Below are 23,688 nucleotides of genomic sequence, written 5' to 3'. Positions count from 1 at the left end.
CAGAGCCGTAATTAGCACAAGAGCTGGAACCAGGAACTAAAGAATATCTAATCACATACTGTGTCTGGAATATCTTTCTGCCCAGCTGGAGTATCACCTCTGCAAAATCTTTCTAAATTTCATTTTAAGAAGAATATACTTCTTTTCTCTGTTCCCTTGTTTATATCCTTAGTGTAGTGCTATGACATTATGTTGGAGTTAACTGCTTCCCCTCACCAGGCTGTGAGCTCCTTAAGAAGGAACTGTGCCATCCAACCACCCTTATGTCTCTGGTGCCTTGCATAGGGCCAAGCATATAGAACTCATTATCAGTGGAACAGTTCTCTGCATTCCAGTGAAGTTAATGGATTTCTAGATATTATCAGGCCTGTATTGTCCAATATGGTAGCCACTAGCCACATGTGGCTATTGAGCACTTGAAATGTAGCCTGGGGGTGGGGAAGAAGAATTGAGACGTACTGTAAATGTAAAACACACATCAAATTTCAAAGACTTTGCACACAAAAAAGTAAAATATCTCATTAATAGTTTTTATATTGATCATATGTTGAAATGATAATACTTTGGATATTGAGTTAAATAAACATATTATTAAAATTAATTTCACCTGTTTCTTTTTACTTTTTTAATGTAGCTGTTAGAAAATTATAAATTATATATGTGGTTCACATTGTAATTATTTTATTATCCAAAAGAAATATTGGATAATACTGTGCTACATCAAAGATTACTATTTCAGGTACAAACCACATCCAGTCTCTTATACCTGATTCTCTCTTTTGGTAGGAAGGAAGGGGAATTTGGTTACATTGTCCGAATTGAGTCAAGGCTTTCATTGAGCCGAGGTTCAGAATATCCAGGGAATATAAGACACTTTTTTTTTTTTTTGGCAAAATTCTATCAGTTAATACGTCCCACATTTTGGTAGGTTTGCTGTTTTAAAGAAAAAAAATCCAACTCTTGCTGTAGTCCCCTATACGGAGTCAAAGTCTCACCAAGGGCATGTAATACCCATGCAGCCAACACTTAAATAGCTCTTCAATTCCTGGCTCCAAGAGCCTCTGCTTTATCTTCTCTTCTCCCTCAGTCTCTGGCATCCTAAGCAGTCACCCCTCCCATATCAGCTTTTTCCACTGACCTCAAAAGAGGGTTGTCTCAAATAACACCCTTGTCAAAACACCTAGGTAAGCACAGAAGTGGGAGACATCATATAAATAGACATATGGCAACAGAGTGCTCCATACTGATAACAAAAACCATTTACAAACACCCCTCACCTTCCAATAGGTTTCTTTCTTACAATGATTAAAAGTAAATGTCACTAATAAGTTTAATTCTATCAGCTTAGGCAGACCTTTTTTATACAGGCACTGGCAAAGCTGCAAATGAACATGATTTTTAAGATTTGGGCACTGTTGTAGCAAAAACCTCTGCGCTTAAACAGAGAAATTAAAATTGACCAACAGAAAAGATCCAAAACAAAAATTCTGAAAAATTTCCAAGTGATCTGTGGGAAAGACCAAAAGAGTCAGGCTTCGTTGCACTACAATCAGAAAAATACAAAAATCATGGATGTCTATTTACGTATCTTCCTCCATACAGGAGACCATAAGCTTGAAACATTTAGTACAGTGTTGGGCACACAATAGTTGTTCAATGAGTATACGAGAGTATAGGCGCTTACTATTTAATGGGATAATGCAATCACCATGGTTTTCTTTTCTTTTTTTTAACCCTGAGTGGTATGGTAGGCAGAACCCAACTTCCTACTTTACTCTGAATACAATCGGAAGCCCTTACCACAGCCTGCAAAGTCCTACATGATTTGCAACCCAACCACCTCTTAGACTCGTTTCCCATCACTCTCCCCTTGTTTACTCTGCTCTCGAAACCTGACCTCCTTGTGTTCCTCAAATAAGCTGCACACAGTCCTGCACACAGTCCTGCCTCAGCGCCCTTGCACCAGCTCTCCTCTTTGCCTAGAATACTCATTCCTTCAGTCTCTGCTCAAATGTCACCTCATCACAGAGGCTTCCTTCACCACCTGATCCAAAACAGTATAACCCTTATCTGCTGTACTTGTCCTCATATCACTGATTGCCACCTGACATACTACATATTTGTTTGTTTATTTGTCTCCCCAACCTGGAAAGCCACTCCCAGGAGGGCAGGGACTTGGTTCATTTTGTTCACTGCTGTATCCTTTGTGCCTAGAAAGTGCCTAACACATAGTAGGAGTTCAATAAGTAGTTGTTGAATGAATAAACAAATGAACATAGATTGGAGTCCAGACACCGGGATCTAGTCCTAATTCTACCGCTAAAAAGTTGTGTGACTTTGAACAAACGTCCCCTGACACTCAGTTGCTGAATCTGTAAAAGGATTGGTTGGGAAAAGATGTTTCTATAGCCTCTCCCAGCTCTCAAATCCTGCAGGTTTTTGTTTTTTTGTTTTTTTTTTTGTGGTACGCGGGCCTCTCACTGTTGTGGCCTCTCCCGTTGCGGAGCACAGGCGTCTCCGGACGCGCAGGCTCAGCGGCCATGGCTCACGGGCCCAGCCGCTCCGCGGCATGTGGGATCCTCCCAGACCGGGGCGCGAACCCATGTCCCCTGCATCGGCAGGCGGACGCGCAACCACTGCGCCACCAGGGAAGCCCCCTGCAGGTTTTATAGAGATGCTTTTTACATACAACTTTTGTATGAAGTTTTAGCAACATGAAAATCTTTTTCTTATATCCACAAACAATGAGCCCTCTGGGCACTTCATTATGATTGAAGACCCTGCTCCAAGGGCCCTGGATGAAGTCTTCCCCCATCCTTCCAGGCAGGATAGACCCCAGGACTCCCTGCCTACTTGGAGGTGTTTCATACAGACCTTTTCTTCCTTAAATCTCTTATAACAGTTAATGACATAATTACATTTTTCTGTTTCTCCACCTAGAATGTGACTATCTTGAGGACAGTAATGGAGTCTTAGTAATGTTTGTATCCCCAGCATGGTCCTTGGCAATTAGTAGGCATTCCATGAATGTTTAGTGAATGAAGGAATACAGGAAAGCCAAAGTGGAATAGGACCATTTCTCATACTGAAAACGGAGAAATCACTCTCCCCTCATTGATGAATGGGGGGCAGAAGGTAGCTTAGCTGCTAGTAATGATTCATCTGAAGGGATGTAAAGAAATTAAAACTAACCGGTAACCTACTAAAGGCCAAGCACTCTTACACATGTTCACATAGTTTATTTAATCCTATGACAACCTATGAATTAGGAATTATCAATAATTATCCCTTTTTATAAATCTGTAAAATTATCCCGATTTAGAGATGAGAAATATGGAGCTCAGAGAGGATGGGGAATTTGCCCATGATGGAATGGCAAACAGGGTTGCCACTCAGGCCTCTTCATGCCAATGATATTCATATCACTGAATGATACATCAGAAGGGTAGTTCTCTAATCTAATACAAATACTGGCATGTATAATGGTGAGCTTCCCTGCACTTTACAATTAAAGGTGATTTTTTTCCTTGATTCAGAAAGTTGGCTATAGATAATTCTATATATTATTGCTGGAAGAACAAAGAAAAGATGCACAAGCAGATGACGCTTTGTACCTTTTGAGTTTTTAAAAGTGAAGTTTTTTTCTGATAATAAAGTGCACTGTCTGTTCATTATAGAAAAACCAAAAAATATAGTTAAAGAAAAAGTTTAGTCAACCATTATCCCATCACTCAGAGACAATGACTATTAACCTTTTTTTAACCTTAAGGTTAATAAAAGTTACTATAACCTTTATTATGCTAAACTTTATTAACCTTTTAAGCCTTTTTCCAATACATACTTTATTTTATAGTGAGATCGTTCTAAATTATAAAATGAACTTTTTTTCAAATTCAATATATGCACTTCCCATAATGTTAGAAATCTTCATAAATAACATTTTAATAATGGCTTAATAATACCAAAAGAGATGCCATAATCAATCATTCTGTTATTATTACTTAAGCTATTTCCATTTAGTTACTTTCATGTGCCTCTCAATTAAAAGAAAAATCAGTCTGTAATTCAACTTCTGCAAATAGTTTGATCTTTGAGGAAACACAGAGACAACTTTTCCATTCAAGAAGGGGAAAACTCCATTATTCAGAATAGTGAATAAAAGGTCTTTCCCTTTCCTCCAATAACCTTTCCGTAAAGAAGTTAGTTGGAGCCATTCAAGTTTCCCCTACAGTAAGAAAGGGTCTTTCCTCCAAAAGAAGGGAGGTGTGGAAGTCTAGCAGTGGCTGGGAGTAAACAGACCGAGGCTCACATCTTGGTTCTTACATTTACTTGCCTTATACCCTCAGTAAATTACGTAAAGCCTCAGTTTCCTCATGTATAACAGGACAGTTACCTCACAGCGCTGCTGGGAGGGTTTAAAACGAGAACTGAGCCTGGCACGGAGTGAGCCCTCTTTTAACTGTAAAACTTGGATGGAGGAGCTGAGAGGAAGAATGTCTCATCATTCTTCCTTCCCATAAATTACAGAATATTCGAAGCTCTCACCTCTAGTCTCAGAAGAAAGAAGAAATTTAGTTCATATTTGTAAACTCATGCTCACCAAAATGGTTTGGTTTCTGATCACACTTTGAGGTTAGAAGACATTCAAGAACTCCCAGTTCCCAGAGGAGTTCCTGCCAACAGAAACCTCTCTCCTGAAAGAGCCTACAGCTGCCACCTCCCTTCCCCTTGCCCCACCATGGAGCAATCCCTACACATCTCCCTTCCTTCTCTCTGCTGCTGCCTCTCTGCTCTGAGCCCTCCCCAAACACAACTTTCCAATCTGCCTGTCAGTCTCCTCTCTCAATGACACCAATTTGTTCTCCTAAATCCTCTCCAGAAGTTTACTGATTTCTTGTTACCTATGTCATCAAATCCAAAATTTTTTAAATGGGATGGTTTTCAAGGCCTCCACCACCACAGTCTACCTCTTCCCCCATGTTTCCCTCCACTCTACATTCCGACGCTTGGCCTGGTGTCCACCTTATCATCTGTAGTCAGAGCAGGCTGATGTTTACTGCAGATAAATCATGCCTTTACCTGAAGATCTTGACCTTTGGCAAAGGGCAACACAACCCCAAAGTGTTATTTTGAATATCTATCAGCTGCTCACATTTTAGAGTAAACGAGTTTTCAGATTCTTGGGTGGCAGGGGTGCAAATTTTGCTTGGGCAAAAGGATATGAGGATCCTGGATGCCATTAAGGGAAAAGGCTTCATTGACAGACTTCCCCTTCTCAGTACTGCCCAGGAATCACAGGTCCCTACTCCTGTTCCATCTCCCACAGGTGCCTTCTCTTCTGCGTCTCCTTTCTGCAATTCTTGCCCATTCTCCAGGGCCTAAGTCATGCCCACTACTTTTGAAGGCAGCCGCAGATCTACACACTCTTCTGACCTTCCACAGTACCATGGTCTGTCCTTCCCTCCCCTCTCGTGTATTCAGCACATTGTCTCATGGTCCCCATATTGCTTCCTAACTTCTTCCATAAAGTCTTTGAGGGCAGGGACTGTGCCTGCTCCCCACTTGGTAATTATGTGACCGATATTCCAGACTTCTTATCTGACTGACAGTTCACCCTAATCAATGCCCCTCTGTGGGCTGTTTCAGCTTCAGCTCTGCTGTCTTTGGTTGGGCAGCACTTTTAACTTTGGGTAAGATGGGTGCTCTGCAGTGCTGCACAACCATCTGTCACCTACAAAGCCTTTCTACTGATATTAATAGATTTAGGAAGGGACACAACTGACTAACAAACCGAAAAACAAACAAAAAACCCTAAAACTAAAAACAAACACCTACCCCCATCCCCATACTCAAAGAGAACAAGGAAAGGTAAAAACAAATCCAAATCGAGAGGAGATGATTCCTGCTATTCTCATTTTAGGGCCTACAAGAAAGAAGGGAGGCAGGGAGACCCACATTTGTGTATAGTTATTACCTAATTGTATTCACATGTAATGTTGTTTGAGACCAAAAAAAAAAAAAAGCAGAATTTTAGTAACAGGGGTGACTGAAATTCATGCTTCTTTTCTCCAAAGAATGTATGGGCATTTGTACCAAAATTAAGTCCTCTTCTAGCAACCTAGGCCAGTGCTGGGCATCCAGGAGACTTTCAGTCCTTTGAAGTTTCCAGAGCGGCTTCTCGGCCTCCACCCCACCCCATACCCTCTTCTCCTCTAGCTCAGGCTTTCAAGATTGTTCCTAGGCTTTGGGCCAAATGTAAGCATTTCTGCACAAATCTGCAGTTCGGCAGGACCCGAAGTAAATCCCCAGGAATAAACAAGAGCAGCAGCAAGTCACAAGGAGCCGGCTGGAGGGAGGGGGTGGTAATGAGGGAGGAAGGGGGGATGGGGAGGGATGAACTTTGCTGCTCCAGCCGGGCCTGTCACTCCAGCTGACAGCAAGCACCTTCACCTTCAAGTTCTTCACAAGGCAGCGCCCCCAGAGAGAAAGTGCTTAGCTCGAGGGAAATGAACCCCAGAGCTTAAAAAGAGGGAAAGGAAGGGTGCGGCGTTTCCCCCGCGCAGCACCCGCCCAGCCCCGCTGCCGCCCTCCCGGCCCGGGCGGCGCGCGTCTGGCTGCGGGCCCGGAGCGAGGGCCCCACGCTACCTGGCGTCCGGCTCCGGCTCCGACTCCGACTCCGACTCCGCGGCCGTCTCGTCCTCCTCGCCCCCCGACTCCTCCTCAGTGTCCGGCCCCCGGGTCACCTCCTCGTCCGCGTCGGAACCCAGGGCGCTGTCCGCGGCGTGGCTGCTCTCGCTGCTAGCCATCGCGCCTCTCCCCGGGCCGGAGCTGGAGCCGGAACCGCCCGCGCCGCGCCTGGTGTTCTCCCTCTGACGGCGCCTCCGGCCCGGCCCGGCCCTGCCCTGTCCCGGCGGGGCGGCTCGGGTTCCCTCCCGGGGGCGGGCGAGCCCCGCGACTTTAAATAGAAGGCGTCAGAAAGTTTCACCACCGAGCTTCTGGGGCCCGGGCTCGGCGTCTCCTCTTCCCCGCGCGTCTAACTTCCCCCAGACCTTCCCGCCCCAATTGAGGCGGATCCCTGGCGGGCCCTTTGGGCAACTGGAGAGCACCACTCCGAGGGGCGCAGGCTCCCGCTGCACCCGGGAGTTAGGAGGAGGAAAGGCACACAGCCCACCCCTGCTTCTCTTCCCTCTAGAGTGGGTTTGGTAGGCTTCAGGTTTGGAGCAGAGCTGAGCTACTCGATGGGCCCTTATCCCAACCAAATAACTACTCCCTTTTACAGAGCAGAACACTTACTACTAGTTCAGGCACTCTTAATTTTCCCCTCACAACTCTGCTGTGGTAGGTTTAACTAAGATGCTGGTTTTATAAATGAGAAAACAGGCTTAGAAGAGCTTGGGTACCTAGCTTGCTCAAGGTCTCCTTTTGCTAGTAAAGTGACCCAATGGGAAACAAAGTCTGCCCATTTCAAAAGCCCAGTTTTGAACCATTGTTCAGTATTGGCTCCTTTTATATTTGCAAATCAATATTGTGTATTCTCTTCCTCAGTGACCCCTGGATTATTCAGCCAGGGAACTTTTATCTCCACAAATCTTATACCTTTTTAGAGGAATAATTTTCCCTACATTGGCCAAAGTCTGTTTTGTCTGAAATTCAACCCAAAGTCCCAGATCATGCCATGCCCATGTTTAAGAGCCTTCAATGGCTTCCCACTGTTCTAGGACTAAAGCACAAGGTCCTTGGGAAGATAAATGCTAACAACCCACATCTTAGCTGTCTGGTCTTGTCTTTGGAAGTCAGTTCTAACATTTATCAAGTCACACCACTGTGCCTTTATGTACACAATTCCTTCCACCTGAAACATTCTTCCCATCTTTATTTACCTGGTTACTCATCATTCAAGATCACACCTTTCTCTGAAATCCCCAGCTTAAGCTCAATACCAGTTTTAGGTTCCCACATTATCCTATATTCAAATTATGTTTGTGTCTCTTTCCCCAGTAGACTGTAAGTTTGTTATCTTTGTCCCACTATCCCCATTTCTTACAAGCGCAGAAGCTTAGCAAAGTACTTAGCACATAGTAGGTGCTTAATGAATGGTCCCTGCACTGAAGAGAACAGGCCTGCTATGTACAACAGGTAGAGATATCTTCACAATACATAAAGATCTTTTTTTTCGTAAGAATGATTTTATGGCTAGAAGAGCTAACACTGATTTTTAATTACAGCAAATTCTATTCACAGAGTTGTTAAATATGATAAATGTAAATTAGGTAGTATTCCCCAGTTACAGTTATCCCTCGCTCGTATGTGTGCATTAGGTCTGTGGGCAAAGAACTGCAGGTAGTTGAGGTACAGTACAGAAGCATCAGCTAGGGGGCATGAGAGGGAAGACAGCAAGAGCCCAGCCTTCCAGGGTTCACTAAACCAGGTTTAACATCAGCAGTATGCATTCTCTTACAGCAGGTAGGCTTTTGCATTAGTAATCCCAAGCGTCTGCTCATTAGGACAAAAAGGAATCAATTGCAGCTGTGGGATCTATTAAACACTAATCAAAACTACAGGTATATTCCCTCCATTTAACTCAAAATTTCTTAGGAACACTAACTATAGTCAACAAGATTTGTGAAGATCCTAGCTCAAACCAATCCAAAATTTAGAACTGCAGTACAGACTGCACATGTTAAACTTTCTAACACTACTTTCTTGAGTACCAACATAAATAGAAATGGCCAGATCAATACAAATAGAAAATAAAAGAATGTATTATTCACAACACAATTAAATAATTCATATTGAAAATAACTTAAAAGCCTAAAAAATTCTCTCATATACTGACAGACCACTTATCTGACATATTTAGCAGTCACAAAGTGCATAATCTTAGGTTTCAGTCTATTGATTTACAACTAGGTGTAAATTTATTAACTTCTTGGTCTATTTGTTATAGCGATACGGCTGAAAAGCAGCAGCAGTGAGATAGGGGGCCTGGTGGTCACTGAAAGCTGAGAAAACAGTGGCATGAAGGAGTCCATGGTAAATTCTGGGGCTTTATTAGGAAATGTCATTAATACTGTAGAGGTAGAATGCCCCAGACACTTACCCATGCCTGACAGCTACACAGTATTACTATGGAGTACTATGGCTATTATTTATTGTTTATAATTATTATCTGGAGTCATTACTAGAATATTAATTATACTCAACACATTCTGACAGAGAAGAGTTGCACAGTGTAAAATACATTTTAGGGAAATTTCCAAGAAAAAGAACTAGTATATAAAGCTTAATTGCTTCAAAAGCATTAATCATCAGTAAACTGAAAAATTCACCTGTGTGGAAAGCTTCATTCCTAATAATGCCAAAGAAATAGGGTGTTGATGTGGCTAGTTGGCTTAAAGAATGAACTTGATTCCAAGATTCTCTGCATAATCTAAATAATTACACACAATAACCGGATTCAGTTCAGCTCCAGATGATTACAGCCTCAATCTCATCTCGAAGTAAAGACTTTTTTTTTTTCAGAAAAAAAACAAAAAAAGCAAAAAACACGATAATTTCCATATATAAACTTTATTCCATTTGATCATACAAAAATTTAAACTTAAAGAAAAAAATGAAAATATGCACCTTTTACAAGTCAAAAAGCAAAAGTCTGTTAGCATTTGAATTGGTCTGCAAAAAAACCAAATACATTAGAGGTACAAACTGTGCTACAGCAGGTCTAAAAGAAGTTGTACACAGTCCTTTTGAAAAAGTTAAAACTGTTTTAAGATTATTTATATTTAAATTTACAGGCACTGACCAATTTACAAATATTTACATAAACCACAAACGACCTTAATAAACACTGTAGCTTTTTTAGCAGCCACCACTATTTCTTCTTGTGGAAAAGATATCTTTACAAACATTAAGCTTTTATTTATAATAATGTTATGTCTTATCTAGAACATTTTATAGTGGCTTACTGCCTAAAAATTCCAGTTTAGATTACAATCCTATAATTATACACAGAAAAAACTCTGATACTATCAATAGGATATAATCTCAACTTTGATCTTTCAGTTTCCGTTGCTTCATGTCACAGGAAAAATAAAAGCAGAAAACGGGAAGTAAAGCAAAAGTGCAAATTGCACTAAGCTATCATAAAGCACAGAGGACTTAATCTTTTCAAAATGTCTACACTGAACTGATTCTTCAAAACAATTCCCTAACTGCTGTACAATACAGAGTTAGTGCTCATATTACTACAGTGCAAAATGTAGTTGTTTCAACACAAAATTTAAAGCAATCGCAAGTACACCAAAAGCATGTGAGGTACTAATGAAATGCTAATATCGACACAAAGCCTCAGTCTATCCTGATGAGTCAAGCGAGGACTTAAGGCAATTGTCCAGTATTTCATGCCTCTGCAGTGATTTCACTGAAATAAAAGATTTCATTTTGCTTCAAGTAACTGAATAACTGACTCGAATCTTCACTTCATTAGAACAGACTCAGGCAACAAACCATCTACTGAAGGTGATACTTTAAGTATGTATAAATCAGACCCTTTCCAAAACAGTTCACACATCTCTTCAGTATTAGCATGTGGTACAATTAATTACAGTTATAGCAAAAAACTTTTATTTGATAATTCCCCAAAAAATATTTTATTTGATCTCCTGAAAATTCATGCCATAATATTACTAATCAACAATGTAAACATTTTCAAAAATACATCTTTAAATCAAAGGGTTTTATTAGGAAATGTCATAATAAAATATGCATATATAAGTATGTCCTCTTAAGAATAAAACATGAAAACAAGAAGAACAATTAAAAAGAAACCATGATGAAGGTAAACAAAACGCATTATGATGTTACTACTGTTCTTTATTAAGAAATAGAGGCCAGTTATCTTTTCAGGATAGCAGTTCTTAACGGTAGTATACTGCTCAAATCTCGTTTGTTTTTCAATCTGTGCCATGACTGGAAGAGAAAGAAAAATCATTCTTAAAACCTAAAATATATGTGGAACAAAAGACTGAAAGGAGAGTTACTAGAATGTTAACAGTGATTTCTTAGGGCAGTAAAATTTGGGATGACTTTTTTGTGTCTGTGTTTTTATCTCCCAAGTTTTTAACACAGTAAAAGTATTGTTTCTGTCATCGGAAAGAAGATGTTATTTAAAAACTTTACACCTGTGTAGTTCCAATTCATTAATAAAGAAATGAGCACATAGGTGGTACAAAAAGATGCAACTGAAAATATTAACATTTATTCACCGATTTAGATAATGTCATTTAAAACAGCAAAGTAATTAATACAAAACCTTTGGGTTTGAGAGGGTAAGGAAAGATTACTTCAATTATTTGACTGACTGTTTTGTATCTAGAAAGCTCTTTCAATTAAAAACTGTATTTATGAAGAAGAGAGTAAATCTATAATAAAGCACCTTATACAATGCATCTAGAAGAATGAATAGAATTTTTAAGAAGAGAAAAAAGAAGCTGAAATTCTCATTCATAAGCTAAAAATCTGGCCCACTACCAAAAAATCTGGCTGCAGATCTTTGCAGTTTGTTCTCACTTCAGTTGTTCAACTGACTAAAAGTATTGGTTTTATAGCTAAACAATCAAAAATGAAAGCTCACCCATCAGTAAGAACAGCAATGTAGAAATGCTATTTTTGAGTTCTCAATTTAATCTGATAGAGAAAAACATTCCCTCTTGGATACTTGTTTTGCCCTGCAGAATTCCATTTCATTTAAAATTTTCTATTCTGGTTGACAAACTGAGAGGGCCTAATTTGAAGGACAGCCTGTAACATGATACACTTGCATTTTTAATAATCATCAAAATAAAGTCTACTTGGACATCTCGGTAATGAAAAAATAAGCCTCTAAAATGATCTTCACAAGTTCCTTGATCTTTTTATTCTATGAAGTATTCTCTCCTATATGTCTCATAATACTACTAAACATATTTCTATCAATGTGTTTCTACTCTGTATTGTTGAATAACTTGAAGCTAGGAATCAAACCTAGCAAAATCACTGATGAAAAAATTCACACTGTGGACTAGAGAGCTAAGGAATAAACTACAGTTTACATATATATGACTTTATATATATAAAATGTGTGTGCACACAAACACATACATTTTGTTTAACTTCTCAGAATATAAACAAAGATAAAATGGAGCTCTAGTTCCTTGTTACAGTGGTGTACATAGAAGAAAAATATGGAACAGACATGGCTTTCTTCTAAGGCTACAACTTCCCCAATATTTTAAGGAGGGAAAGGAGTCCTTTAGGTTTTATTCATTCATTTTGAGAGCTTAATAAGCTCACTGTGAAAATGCTTATTTCCACAAAGTGAAAGCCATGTGAGTAAAAGCGGAGTCAGATCTCTCTGAAGGAGTATTTCTAAATTCAAGTAATAAATTCCCTATTGTGCCACATTAATTGCTTCACAACACAAAAACCAGAGCTGTTCTTTCCTATTACCTATATGTTTTTTAAATTTTCAAAGCACACGAGTGCACTAATGCTTCTAGAGTTAATCTGATGCAGTTTACCTTTAAAAATTGATCCTTGATCATGTCAAACTTCTGCTTTTCATGCACAGCTCTGGCTGTATTTGTTCCATCAAAAGGTTCTACAATGTTAAATGCACATATAAACAAGAAATTATTAAAATGAGAACTTCAGTTATTTGGTTGAATTATATGAAATTGCCAATATTTGACAGTTTCTGACCTACACAGTAGCAATTGCATGTGGTTAAGCCTAACATTAGATTTATGTGTATAATAAATAGTTTTATAATAGCTATGAGCTGTCTAACAAGGTAGATAAAATTCAAGTGAGAAGATGTCTAAAAATGAAGTAATCAGCATAGGTATATTAAGTCTAAACCATAAAAATAGATAAGATTTCTGAAGAATCACAGAGTCAAGAACCTACTGTGAGGGACTTCCCTGGTGGCGCAGTGGTTAAGAATCCACCTGCCAATGCAGGGGACACAGGTTCGAGCCCTGGTCTGGGAAGATCCCATATGCCACGGAGCAGCTAGGCCTGTGCACCACAACTACTGAGCCTGTGCTCTAGAGCCCACGAGCCACAACTACTGAAGCCCGTGCACGTAGAGCCTGTGCTCTGCAGCAAGAGAAGCCACCGCAATGAGAAGCCCGCGCACTGCAACGAAGAGCAGCCCCCGCTCGTCACAACTAGAGAAAGCCCACACACAGCAATGAAGACCCAACGCAGCCAAAAATAAATAAATAAATAAATAATTAATTAAAAACCACTGATTTGTCTAGTAGGAGAAAGGTCAATGCCTTTGAAAGTAGAGGTTTAATACCAGGGAGGATAGAAGACAGTGCAGAGAATTATGGTGTGACTAAATGGCTTTAAAAAAATGCAGTGAGAACGGTAACTTGTATTAGAAATTTGGCAGTGAAAGACAGAAAAACAGGATAGAGAAAAAAGTGGACAAGACAGGAAGAGAACAAAAGAAGAGATTTTATGTGTGTGTCTCCAATATTACTTTCCATGTCTTTACCCTCACCCCACTCACCCTTCACCCACAAAATAAGAGAGAAGAGTTCATATATACAGACAAAGAAACTGATTCTATGTAAGAGAACAAGGAAACTGAAGACAATAGTGAGAAAAGAAGGATAACTAAAGGCATTAGGAGTGAGATGGGGGCTGAAATAATGTCAGCAGTAGGTTAAAATTACTAGAGTTGAAGAATTTTGGCATAAAAAAGAGAAAAAAAAGTACTCAGAAAAGCCAGTAGGATCAAGTCAAGAGTATTTTTCAAGGATGAGAAGACCTATGTATGCTGTAAAGCTGAAAGAGAGAGACTAGAGAGAAAGAGAATGAAGTTGCTAGAATGAGGGGAAAGACCTCAAAAAAGGTGTGAAAGAATAGGAAATTTGATGGAGATGTTAACTTTAGATTTGTCATATAATCTAATCAGGCCCGTAATTTTAAAAACTCCTTTTGCTTATTTTTTTATTGCTCAGAAAGGCTATTTCAAAAAAGAGTTTATTGTCACAGTACTTTTCAAAATAAAATAACGCCATACGCCAAACTATCAGATCACACAGTGCGTAGCACTTTACAACTGTATTTAGTATTCAAAAGAACCAAGTAACTAAAATAACATACACACACTGTGCAATTTAGCAAACCAAACACCAAAGCAGGAGATTCAATTTCACATTTATAAACTCTTAAGATGTTGCATTATAATTCAAGATTAAAATACTCTAAATTTGATGTTTTCCTGCAAATGCCAAATCTCAACCCTTTATGTTACCTCAAGATTTACAAAAGTCATCAACTTGGCATCTGTGAGAACAATATTGCCTCTTGAAGTCAGTTTCCACTGACTTAAAGAAATATTCAACTACATGTAAATTAATTTTAGAGAACAGACTATCTGCAGACCATTTAATTTTTAAAGGAAAATCAATTTTATATTCATAAAAATCTAGCTTGTATTAATTATCAATATTTAAGTATAAAAGAACTTATTTTATTTCAAAGAATCATTTTCTTCTCCCTGTAAGTCATGAAACTAAATTTCAACCAACTACAAGCATGAGAGGTGCGTGAAGACTGCTCAAATCTTACTGACTGGAAAGATTCGACACCTAAATTCGTGTTTATTATTTCTTACAACTAAAGAATTTTAAATTATTTTTTTAAATTAAAATCTTATGATTAAAAGACTTATAAACCACTTCAGAACATAAATGTATTACTTTTAGATGAAATATAAACTGAAAGTATTCAAGTAATTCTCTCAGTACCATGATGATAGTTGGATAGGAAATAGAGAGTAGTTGTGGGAAAGCTACCTTCTACACAGATGTATTTATTTCTCCACTCAATACCATCAGGCCTGGGAATGGCTTTGGCTTCACGAACTGAAATCATTTGACTGTTCCAGCTATCAAAAGAAAAACATTAATCATGTTAACTATTTTCTTAACTTCCCTTTTATTATTTTTATTATATCAGTAGTTAAGCCTACTCTGATCTTCTCACAGAACTGGAATTTGCTTCAACCCTCTGCACCTCGATCCCCATTTCCCCTTCTCTACTCCGTTTGTCTCCACAGCACTTACATTCTAACAATTTGCTTATTTATTACGTTATTGTGTGTCTCCCCTAAATAGAATGAAAGCTCTAAGATGCTGAGCTATTTGTGTTTTTTTTTTTTTACTCCTCACCTAGTTGCTTAGTATAAACTAGGTATTCAATACATATTTTTTGAATAAATGAAGTAATATGAAAAATAAAGTGTAAGTAAGCAAAAAAACTATGTTCCTTGTTAACACCCCAGTAAGAATTTTTTATTTGGTAAGAGAGAGGTAATCTTCTTGTGTTGTTTTCTGGCATCATTAAATAATTTCTGCTCAGGTGCACCTCTACTGATATGATTTATGGTAGAAAATTTTTAAATTTTCCAGTAGAAGCGAGAAGATGCTGTTTTAAGAAAAAAAAATACTCTATGAAAACATACTGTTATTGCTGTATATCAGATGTAGATGTCAACAGTGAAGTTTTATTCAAGTAAAACAATTTTATCAGCATGCCTGAAGGTAAACTGTCCAGTCTTTAGTATATCCTAACCTTATACTGTTCTTTTAAATTTATAATAATTTTGTACAAGTTCAAATTATAATAATTTTATACAAGTACAATTTTCCTTTTTTCAAAAACATTTTAAAAATCATGACCACTCAGCTTGTATTCAACAGAAAAATGAGTTTGGGGTATAGCTGGTATCTTTTTTTTTCAGCTGTATTTAGCTTTCTCCATCATTTCAGTAGGAGAAAGACCATGGTTTGGGACATTCCAAATGCAACACTCGTCCTACTCTGCCTCTATTTATTAGAGAATCCATAAGGATATAATCGTGGGTCCAGTATGGCATTTGTTTCTAGAAAATTGACTAACTTCTATGTTAAACATGCAAGAAAATACTGCATCTTGTGAAGTGTGATAACTGAAAAGAATCCTCAAAGTATGATTTTCTATTTTTTCTTACCAAGAATACAGTTTAGAAATAGTTTGCAAAGACAGCTTTAAGTTCTTTAAAAATATGTATCAGAATTTATGTTTTTTAAAAATAAGTGGGTTGTCAAAAAGAAATACTTAGGATTGGTTACAGTAAGATGTTTTAGATCCTTCATGTACAGCAGCTTCGTTAGTTTGGACTCCAAACAGAAAAGAAGTACACTGCTCTACTGGTCCAAGTGTGTTACCAAAATTTTCTTAAAAATAACAATGTAAAGGGGAGAGTTATATAACCACATTGCTGACCCACACAAAATTACAGTAGAATTACACTTTGTGCTACTTCACTTTATATGGCACAAGACAAATTTCACTAATAAAATGAACTTTTTCCTGAGACTACTTGTTTCTAATTTCAACTTATAGGACAGTGGAATCTGCAGTAGAATTGAAATAGGAAATATTATGTTAAAAGGGGGTGGACTGATTTTTTTCTCTCAGACAAGTTTAAAATATTGAAATACTGTATCCTGCTGTTAAACTAAAACTTTTACTTTCTTAAATCAAAGGAACTCTCCTCACCACTATATTTCTATTAAATCCAATCCTGAATTTATATTACATGCCAGTATTTGATTCTAAACTGGATCACAGAAACATATGTGACACATCCATATTCACTTTTTCATCCCTAACCAGATAGTGTTTAATCTTCAACCTATAATCAACCCAAACAATTCAGTTATTTAAATGACTGTAGCATTTGAAGTACTTCATAGAGGAATAAAAAAGAATATTTGAACCACTACTACTTGGACTGATTCAATCTACTGCATTTTTGAAGAACTTTTAAATATTTGAAATTATTAAATATTTAAATCATAAACATGATACATAACTTATATACTACTTTTAATCTTAGAGGTGAATTTAAATGTAGAATTCAAATGGTAATTTAGAAATATTTTCCCTACACATTTCCTTCTTTAAAACAGGCTCTAAACTAAGCCTTTTATCATACCATTTTTCTCTACCATAATTTGCTTGCCATGTGAAAATCTGTCACTGTCACTCAATAATTAAAGTATAAAATAAGATACAATCTATAAAAGAGGGATGTTTCAGAAAAGACTAGAACAACAGATATGGGACTTAATCTAAAACAGATCTGATAATGTATGATAATCTTTTGAATATAAAACAGATTACTGACTATATTGGTAAGACGCTCGCTTTTTTTCTTCAGTAATGTTAATGAGCTGGTACTCATTTATTAATTCTCTTCTAGCTATTCTTTTTGGGACAAACAGAAAGTATTTTGAGACAATTGATTAAATTGGAAATGCAGACTTCAACAACATTACAAAGAAAAATTTAAGTCTAATAAAGACAAAATTATGTGTCTGATACCACATGGCTGCATATATGCTAAGACTAGTCAAAGTAAGTGAAAAAATTGTATATTTTTATTCTATAACTAAGGGCTGGAGAGCAAACAATCAAACAAACACTTTGTTAGGGATTTCATATCTCGTAAACAGAAAAAGCTTGACTCTAATCCTAGAGTTTTGTTTTGTTTTGACTGGCTCCTCTTCTGCCTGACCCTTTAAATGCTGGTGTCTATCAGGACTTTGTCTTTTTCAATCTTTTTCAAATGCTAGAGCACCCATCCAGGCTTCAGTACTCTGATGTTTCTTTCCCAAATCTTCTTCTCCAGCTACTAAGCCCCATGCCAAAATTTACAAGTAACTATTGGAAACTGCCACCTAGATGTCCTGTAGGCAACACTGTGCCCATTTTCAAGACTGAATTTAATATGTCCTGTCCATGGTCAATTATGAAAATCACTCCCTTGCATATCCCTCAACTCTCTTACCTGCTCTTGTTGCACTGAACTTATTTGGCTGATACAACTATAATTAAATCTTTGTTTACTCCAATCCTTTCCCAAGCAGCTAAATAGCACTGAAGAAAAAATGCAACCATATTGACCTTTCCATTTATGATCACTTTAAATTCATGATGACTTAGCTCAAAAGGATCCTAAATGCTACTACCCACCAATCATACTATATTTCCATAGTTAATTCACTCCTTTACTCTTCTACATGACAATTCATACCTTCTCCTCACTTCTCAAATCTACTCCCTCACAATCCTTCCCGGCCGATGTCCATGCTTCATTTCACTAAAAAAACTAAAACAATCAAAAGATAGTTTCCTCTAGCTCCCACCACATCAACCTGCATTTGTCTGTATCTATATATTCTTTTTTTTCCTTATTATTATTAATGAATTGTCAGCGCTTCTATTCCACTTGTGCTCTAGATTCCAATCCTTCTCTACTCAAACAGTAGACTGTTCAACAATTTACTACAATTTTTCTGGTATCACCAATTTTGCCATAAAGATGGCAAAATTTCTCCTTTCTAAAAAGAAAATCTCAACCCTGCTTAATCCTCCAATTTCTACGCCACTTTTTCTGCTCCCTTTACAAGTACGTAAATTCCCCTAGAGAGTTAGCTACACTACCTAAATCCTCCCCCTCCTTTTCTCTCTTTAGCTCACACCAATGACACTTTTTTTTTTTTTGATAGGTAAATAGTGGATTTATTTAGAGAGAAACACACTGCACAGACAGAGTGTGGGCCATCTCAGAAGGCGAGACTGGCCTTGGGAGAAACACACTCCACAGAGTATGGGCCATCTCAGAAGGTGAGAAAGGCCCCAATGATGCTTTTTATCCACACTATTCCACAGAAACTGCTCCTGTCAAGGGTCCAGTAGCCTCCACATGGACAGATGCTTCAATGGTCAGCTTTTAGTTCTCATCTTGTACTTGATCTATCAAAAAATGTGATGCACATAATCACTTCCTCCTCCCCAAAACGTTTTTCCCTCTTGGATTCCAAGACACCACATTCTATTGGCTTTCCTCCCTTCTCAATGATTCTTCCTTTTTTGATTACTATATATTAGTTCCTTCTCATACCTAATCTGTTTTTATTTCATCTCTGTATTATGACATTTTTCAAAGGGAAAAATGAAAAGCATAAAACTTAAAAGCAGTGCAACAGTGGTTAATATTTTGCCACATTTGCTTGTGTGTGTGTGTATATGTGTATGTTTTGAACTGACCCTTTTGTTAAGCTGTAGACAGAGTGAAACTTCATTTCTTTATCCTTTGGCATATATCTAAGAATAAGGCTATTCTCCTTTGTAACACCAACAGCACCAAGAAATTAATGTAACTCAAATGCCTTTTATAATTTTTCCACCCTCTCTAAATCCGACTGTAATCCAGGTTCATCCATTGTATTTGATTGTTCCATCTCTTTAATCTGGAAATGTTCTCTCCACTTTTTTTTTTTTTTAAGATATTGACTTTTTGAGAGACTAGGCCAGTTGTTTCACAGAATATCTACATTCTGAATTTGTCTTTCTCTCTTCACTGTCATTTAAAACACTCTTGTATCTTCTGTATTTCCTGTACCCCTCTTAACACCGGAGTATCTAAGGATTTAGTCTTTGGACCGTTTCTCTTTTCTATCTATATTCCCTTGGTTTTCTCAAAAAGTTTCCTAGCATTAAATACCATCTACCTGCTGACAACTCCCAAATATAAAGCTCTAACTGTGACCTCGCTCCTGAAGTCTAGAGTTGTATATCCAACTCTCTACTCAGTATCTCTACTTGAATATTTTGTGGGTATCTTAATCTTTTTTTTTTTTTTTTTTTTTTTTAATTTTTTTTGCGGTACGCGGGCCTCTCACCGCTGTGGCCTCTCCCGTTGCAGAGCACAGGCTCCGGACGCGCAGGCTCAGCGGCCACGGCTCACGGGCCCAGCCGCTCCGCGGCACGTGGGATCCTCCCGGACCGGGGCGCGAACCCGCGTCCCTTGCATCGGCAGGCGGTCTCTCAACCACTGCGCCACCAGGGAAGCCCGGGTATCTTAATCTTAAAATGTTCAAAATCAGTAATGTTCCTCCCTTGTCTTCCGCATCACACCTAATAGCAACTCCACCCTTTCAGGTGCTCAGGCCAAAATCTCAGAAGTCATTCTTGGCTCCTCGCTTTCTCTTAGGTCACATGTAATCTGTGGCAAATCAAAATATAAGTGGAATCTGACCACTTCTCATCCACTTCCACTGCAACCACCTTTACCCAAGCTACATGACTTCTCTTAGATTACTACAATACCTTTCTAAACAGTCTCCTTGCTTCTGCCTTTGGCTCCCCCTTCAGTCTATTCTTATCCACCAACCAGGATTAGCATGTTATAAACTAAATCAGATCATGCAATTTCTCTACTGAAACCCCTCGAGTGGTTTCCCGTATTACCCAGAGGAAAAGCCAAAGTCATCAAAATTAACCACAAGACCCTACATGACATGGACTTCCTTAACTCTCAGACATCATTGACTTCTACACTCTCTTCCAGTCACACTGGCCTCTTTGCTGTTCCTTGAACATGTTAGGCAAACCTCCACCTCAGGGTCTTTGCAGTTGTTTTTCCTTCTGTTTGGAAAGCTCTTCTCCCATATAGACACATAACTCACACCTTCCTCTCCGCTGGGTCTTTATTTCAAAGGTCACCTTTTCGGTGAGACTGTCTTACCACGCTAGGTATCAAACGGCAATACAGGTATTAAAATTGCAACAACTACACACACCAGAATATCCTTTCTTGCTTTTGCTTTATTTTTCTCTACTTACCACCATCTAACATAGCGTACATTTTATTTGTTTACTGTCTATCTCTCCATACTACAAGATAAGCTCCATAAAGACAGTTTTGTTAACTGCTATATCCCCAGTGCATAGAAAATAGCTTGGTATAGAGTAGGCACTCAATGATTTATTGATGAAATAAAATGAGGAAAAAATAGTAAGAAAGGAGATAGAAAAATTGTCCTTTGTATATAGGTATGTATTTTTAATTCAACAGATAAACTAGCAGTAATGACATGTGATTGGGCATCCAGAAAATAAAGAGAATTATAAAACAGATACCTTTTAAGGTTCCTAGAATCTCCAGTATCTATGAGTCTGTAAGATATTTAGAATTTAAAATTTTCTTTTCTTGTTTTTTTGCTAAATTACAAAGTGATTAAATTCTGACTGTATGTTTTTCTAGACTCCCGAACCACCTGCTCCTTTTTTTTTTTTCCTATTTTGTCAGTTCCTCATTCCTAGGTACATTTCTAGAAACCTGGCTTCATTTTAAGAATTTTCAGCAGCAAGGTTTAAGGAGAAAGCTGTGAGTGAAGTAGGGAAGAAAATCTTTTTAATGGTAATTTTTAAATGGCCATATAAAATTTCTGCACCATTCATACCATGTACTCAAGCATCCTTTCACAGGCACTTAATTCTTTGTCTTCAAGTAAAGGGAATTTTTTAATAGTATCTCAAAGTTCAGAAAAAATCCTTACAAACACTTCTAATGGCTGCCCGAATTCTTCAGCACAGCACCTAGTTCATTACCATGACTACACTCTTGGCTATGCTCCCTACAGTCAAATTTCTGAAAGTATCTGGTATGAAATAAGGTACTATATGATGAAACAGTAGGTGAAGATGTCACCTAAATCATGTATCATCATAACAAGTGCATCCAAAAGTTCAAAACCTCTTAGCCAGATTCGTTTGGCACAGCAAGCTAGTTTCTGTTAATACTAAACTAACATACAAACCTGCACATCTACCATTTTGTTTCAGTCCAACAAAGCAGATGATTTTCAAAGTATTTCTCTAGATGCTCTGATCCTAAACTCTACATGGCAGAAAAATATCTTTCTTCTATGAACTTCCCCCAATATCTAATTTACATGACACAACAGATGGTGCCAACACAGTCTAACAACTAAGAGTGTGGTTTTAGAGTCACCTGAATTTGAATCCCAGTTCTCTGGCTATCTAACTGTATCGTTATGGGCAAGTTTCAAGTTCACAAATTCCCGAAGTTTGAAAGGGGGTTATTGTGAGGATTAAATGAGATAATACATGGGATTCACTCGGCATACTGCAGGACACTAGGTAAACATTCACGAAACATTAGCTATTATCATTGCAACATCTTAAAAAATCTTAACTCTAGAATAACCTTTATATTCTCTTATGTCCCATGTCTCATACAGTCTTAAATCTTTCCTCATCTTTATATAAATGAAAGCTCCTTCCTTTTTATCTTTGTTGCCTAGACTTACATTCAGGTCCTGGTCATTTTTAACCTGGATTATTATAACTTCATTCTTATTGAACTACTTTTCTTCAGCACTTTTCTTACTCCTTTTGTTAACCTAATTCAGTAATTACTAAGTCACCTTAAGGATCTCTGACTCATATCCATAATCGTACTTTGTGCTCCAAAATTATTCACCTATAGCAACTATTTTTCAAGTACCACTACCTGGCATTGGGCTAGGTAATGGAGACACAACCATAAACAAAACAGGCAGTCTGATAGAAACTTTACTTGGAGGAATGTAAAGAACACTTCTTCCTTCAGGTCCTATGTTTCAAATCATCTTATATGAGTCAAGTTTCTTTAGAACTCCTGTATGATAGCAGATAATATCAACATTTCAGTAAAGTATCATAGTTAAGAGAGTGAATTTTGCAGTCAAAACTATCTGAAGTATTCCCCTTACTACCTGTGTGATCTTCGGGCCAGTTTCCTCACCTCTCTATATGCCTCACTGGTAAAATGGGCATAAAATAATACCAACTCATTTGGCTATTATGTAAACTAATGAGAAAATACATATAATCTGCTTAGAACAGTTTTTCCCACCAAGTAATAGCAATTTATTAGGCTTACTATTATTGTTCCCCTCTCCAAACCTCTTCAGACTGGTACCCTATGGTCATTGTACCCTCCTCCTCTAACTGTACAACTCCTAAGTTCTCTCATTCATTCTCTCCTTCAACCTTTTCCAAATTGATCAGAAGAGCTGCAAACAACCCCTAATCCCACTCTATCTGGACTAAGAACTCCCATAAGAACTTTCAGTTATGGCCAGCCTGACTATACACTTTACTGTTTCATGTTTATATATCACCCTCACCAAAAAAAAAAAGGAAAAGGAGTATCCCTTGATTTGTATATCATACAAACACAACTATTTATTCAGATATCAAGTATTAAGTAGAACTTTTTCCAAGTTTGTTTTAGCTGTGTTTTTTATTACAAATTTTAAGTTCCTGGAAAATAGATGTTCCATACTATACAGCACCTACACAGGACCAACACAAACATTTATTCAGGCCCTACAGTGGAAAGAGGCGGCTACATATAAAATGGGATCACTACTGAAATCAACTAAAACTAGGCTTATTGAACTATAATTTTTTTTATTAGCTAGTAACAGGAAAGCTATTTAGTTTCTAATAATCATTAGATATTAAATTTTATAAACTACACATTTTTGGAGTAGTTTACAACATCGAAATTGATAAATACAGTTTATGACCCAATTTGTAGCATTCATTTATTTACAAACGAATAAACACAATTTGAAATTTCACTTACTCAAATTCTGTAGCATAATATTTAAGAAAGCCCAGCAAGAGGTCCCCAAGATTTGATTCATTCTTTGAGAGGTAAGGAGGAACATTACATGGAGCTTGATGTACAAGGTGCAGCTGTATAGCAGGACTAAAAGATTCCTA

The 23,688-nt window shown here is 37.8% G+C and overlaps 2 protein-coding genes across 18 annotated transcripts in view; both read right to left on the bottom strand.

Moving 5' to 3' along the window:
- The window catches only part of CMYA5 (cardiomyopathy associated 5), a 152,920-nt gene extending 145,989 nt beyond the window's left edge, over nt 1-6,931 (bottom strand). For 5 of the 9 annotated variants that reach the window (XR_003680958.2, XR_003680957.2, XR_008618071.1 and 2 more), the window contains exon 1: nt 6,646-6,924. Coding sequence is in view for 3 of the 9 variants with exons in the window: in XM_028493031.2 (XP_028348832.1) it covers nt 6,646-6,806 (161 nt within the window). In the remaining 6 variants the exon portion in view is untranslated. Of the gene's footprint in view, nt 1-6,645 lie in introns of all 9 variants that reach the window. The other 4 variants (XR_003680961.2, XM_028493031.2, XM_028493030.2 and 1 more) reach the window with 4 other exon arrangements.
- Nucleotides 6,932-9,594: 2,663 nt separating this feature from the next.
- Nucleotides 9,595-23,688, bottom strand: part of TENT2 (terminal nucleotidyltransferase 2) — a 59,689-nt gene continuing 45,595 nt past the window's right edge. For 4 of the 9 annotated variants that reach the window (XM_028493028.2, XM_055086636.1, XM_007102954.4 and 1 more), the window contains 4 exons: nt 23,549-23,685; nt 14,853-14,944; nt 12,558-12,637; nt 10,852-10,968 (listed from right to left, as the gene is read on the bottom strand). In XM_028493028.2, coding sequence (XP_028348829.1) covers nt 10,894-10,968; nt 12,558-12,637; nt 14,853-14,944; nt 23,549-23,685 — 384 coding nt within the window. In that variant the 3' untranslated portion in view covers nt 10,852-10,893. Of the gene's footprint in view, nt 10,969-12,557; nt 12,638-14,852; nt 14,945-23,548; nt 23,686-23,688 lie in introns of all 9 variants that reach the window. The other 5 variants (XM_028493023.2, XM_028493026.2, XM_028493024.2 and 2 more) reach the window with 3 other exon arrangements.

Source organism: Physeter macrocephalus, chromosome 8 (assembly GCF_002837175.3).
Source record: "Physeter macrocephalus isolate SW-GA chromosome 8, ASM283717v5, whole genome shotgun sequence".
Lineage (NCBI taxonomy): Eukaryota > Metazoa > Chordata > Mammalia > Artiodactyla > Physeteridae > Physeter > Physeter macrocephalus.
Note: the sequence above shows the minus strand (reverse complement) of the source record. Positions and strands in the feature narration are given on the sequence as shown.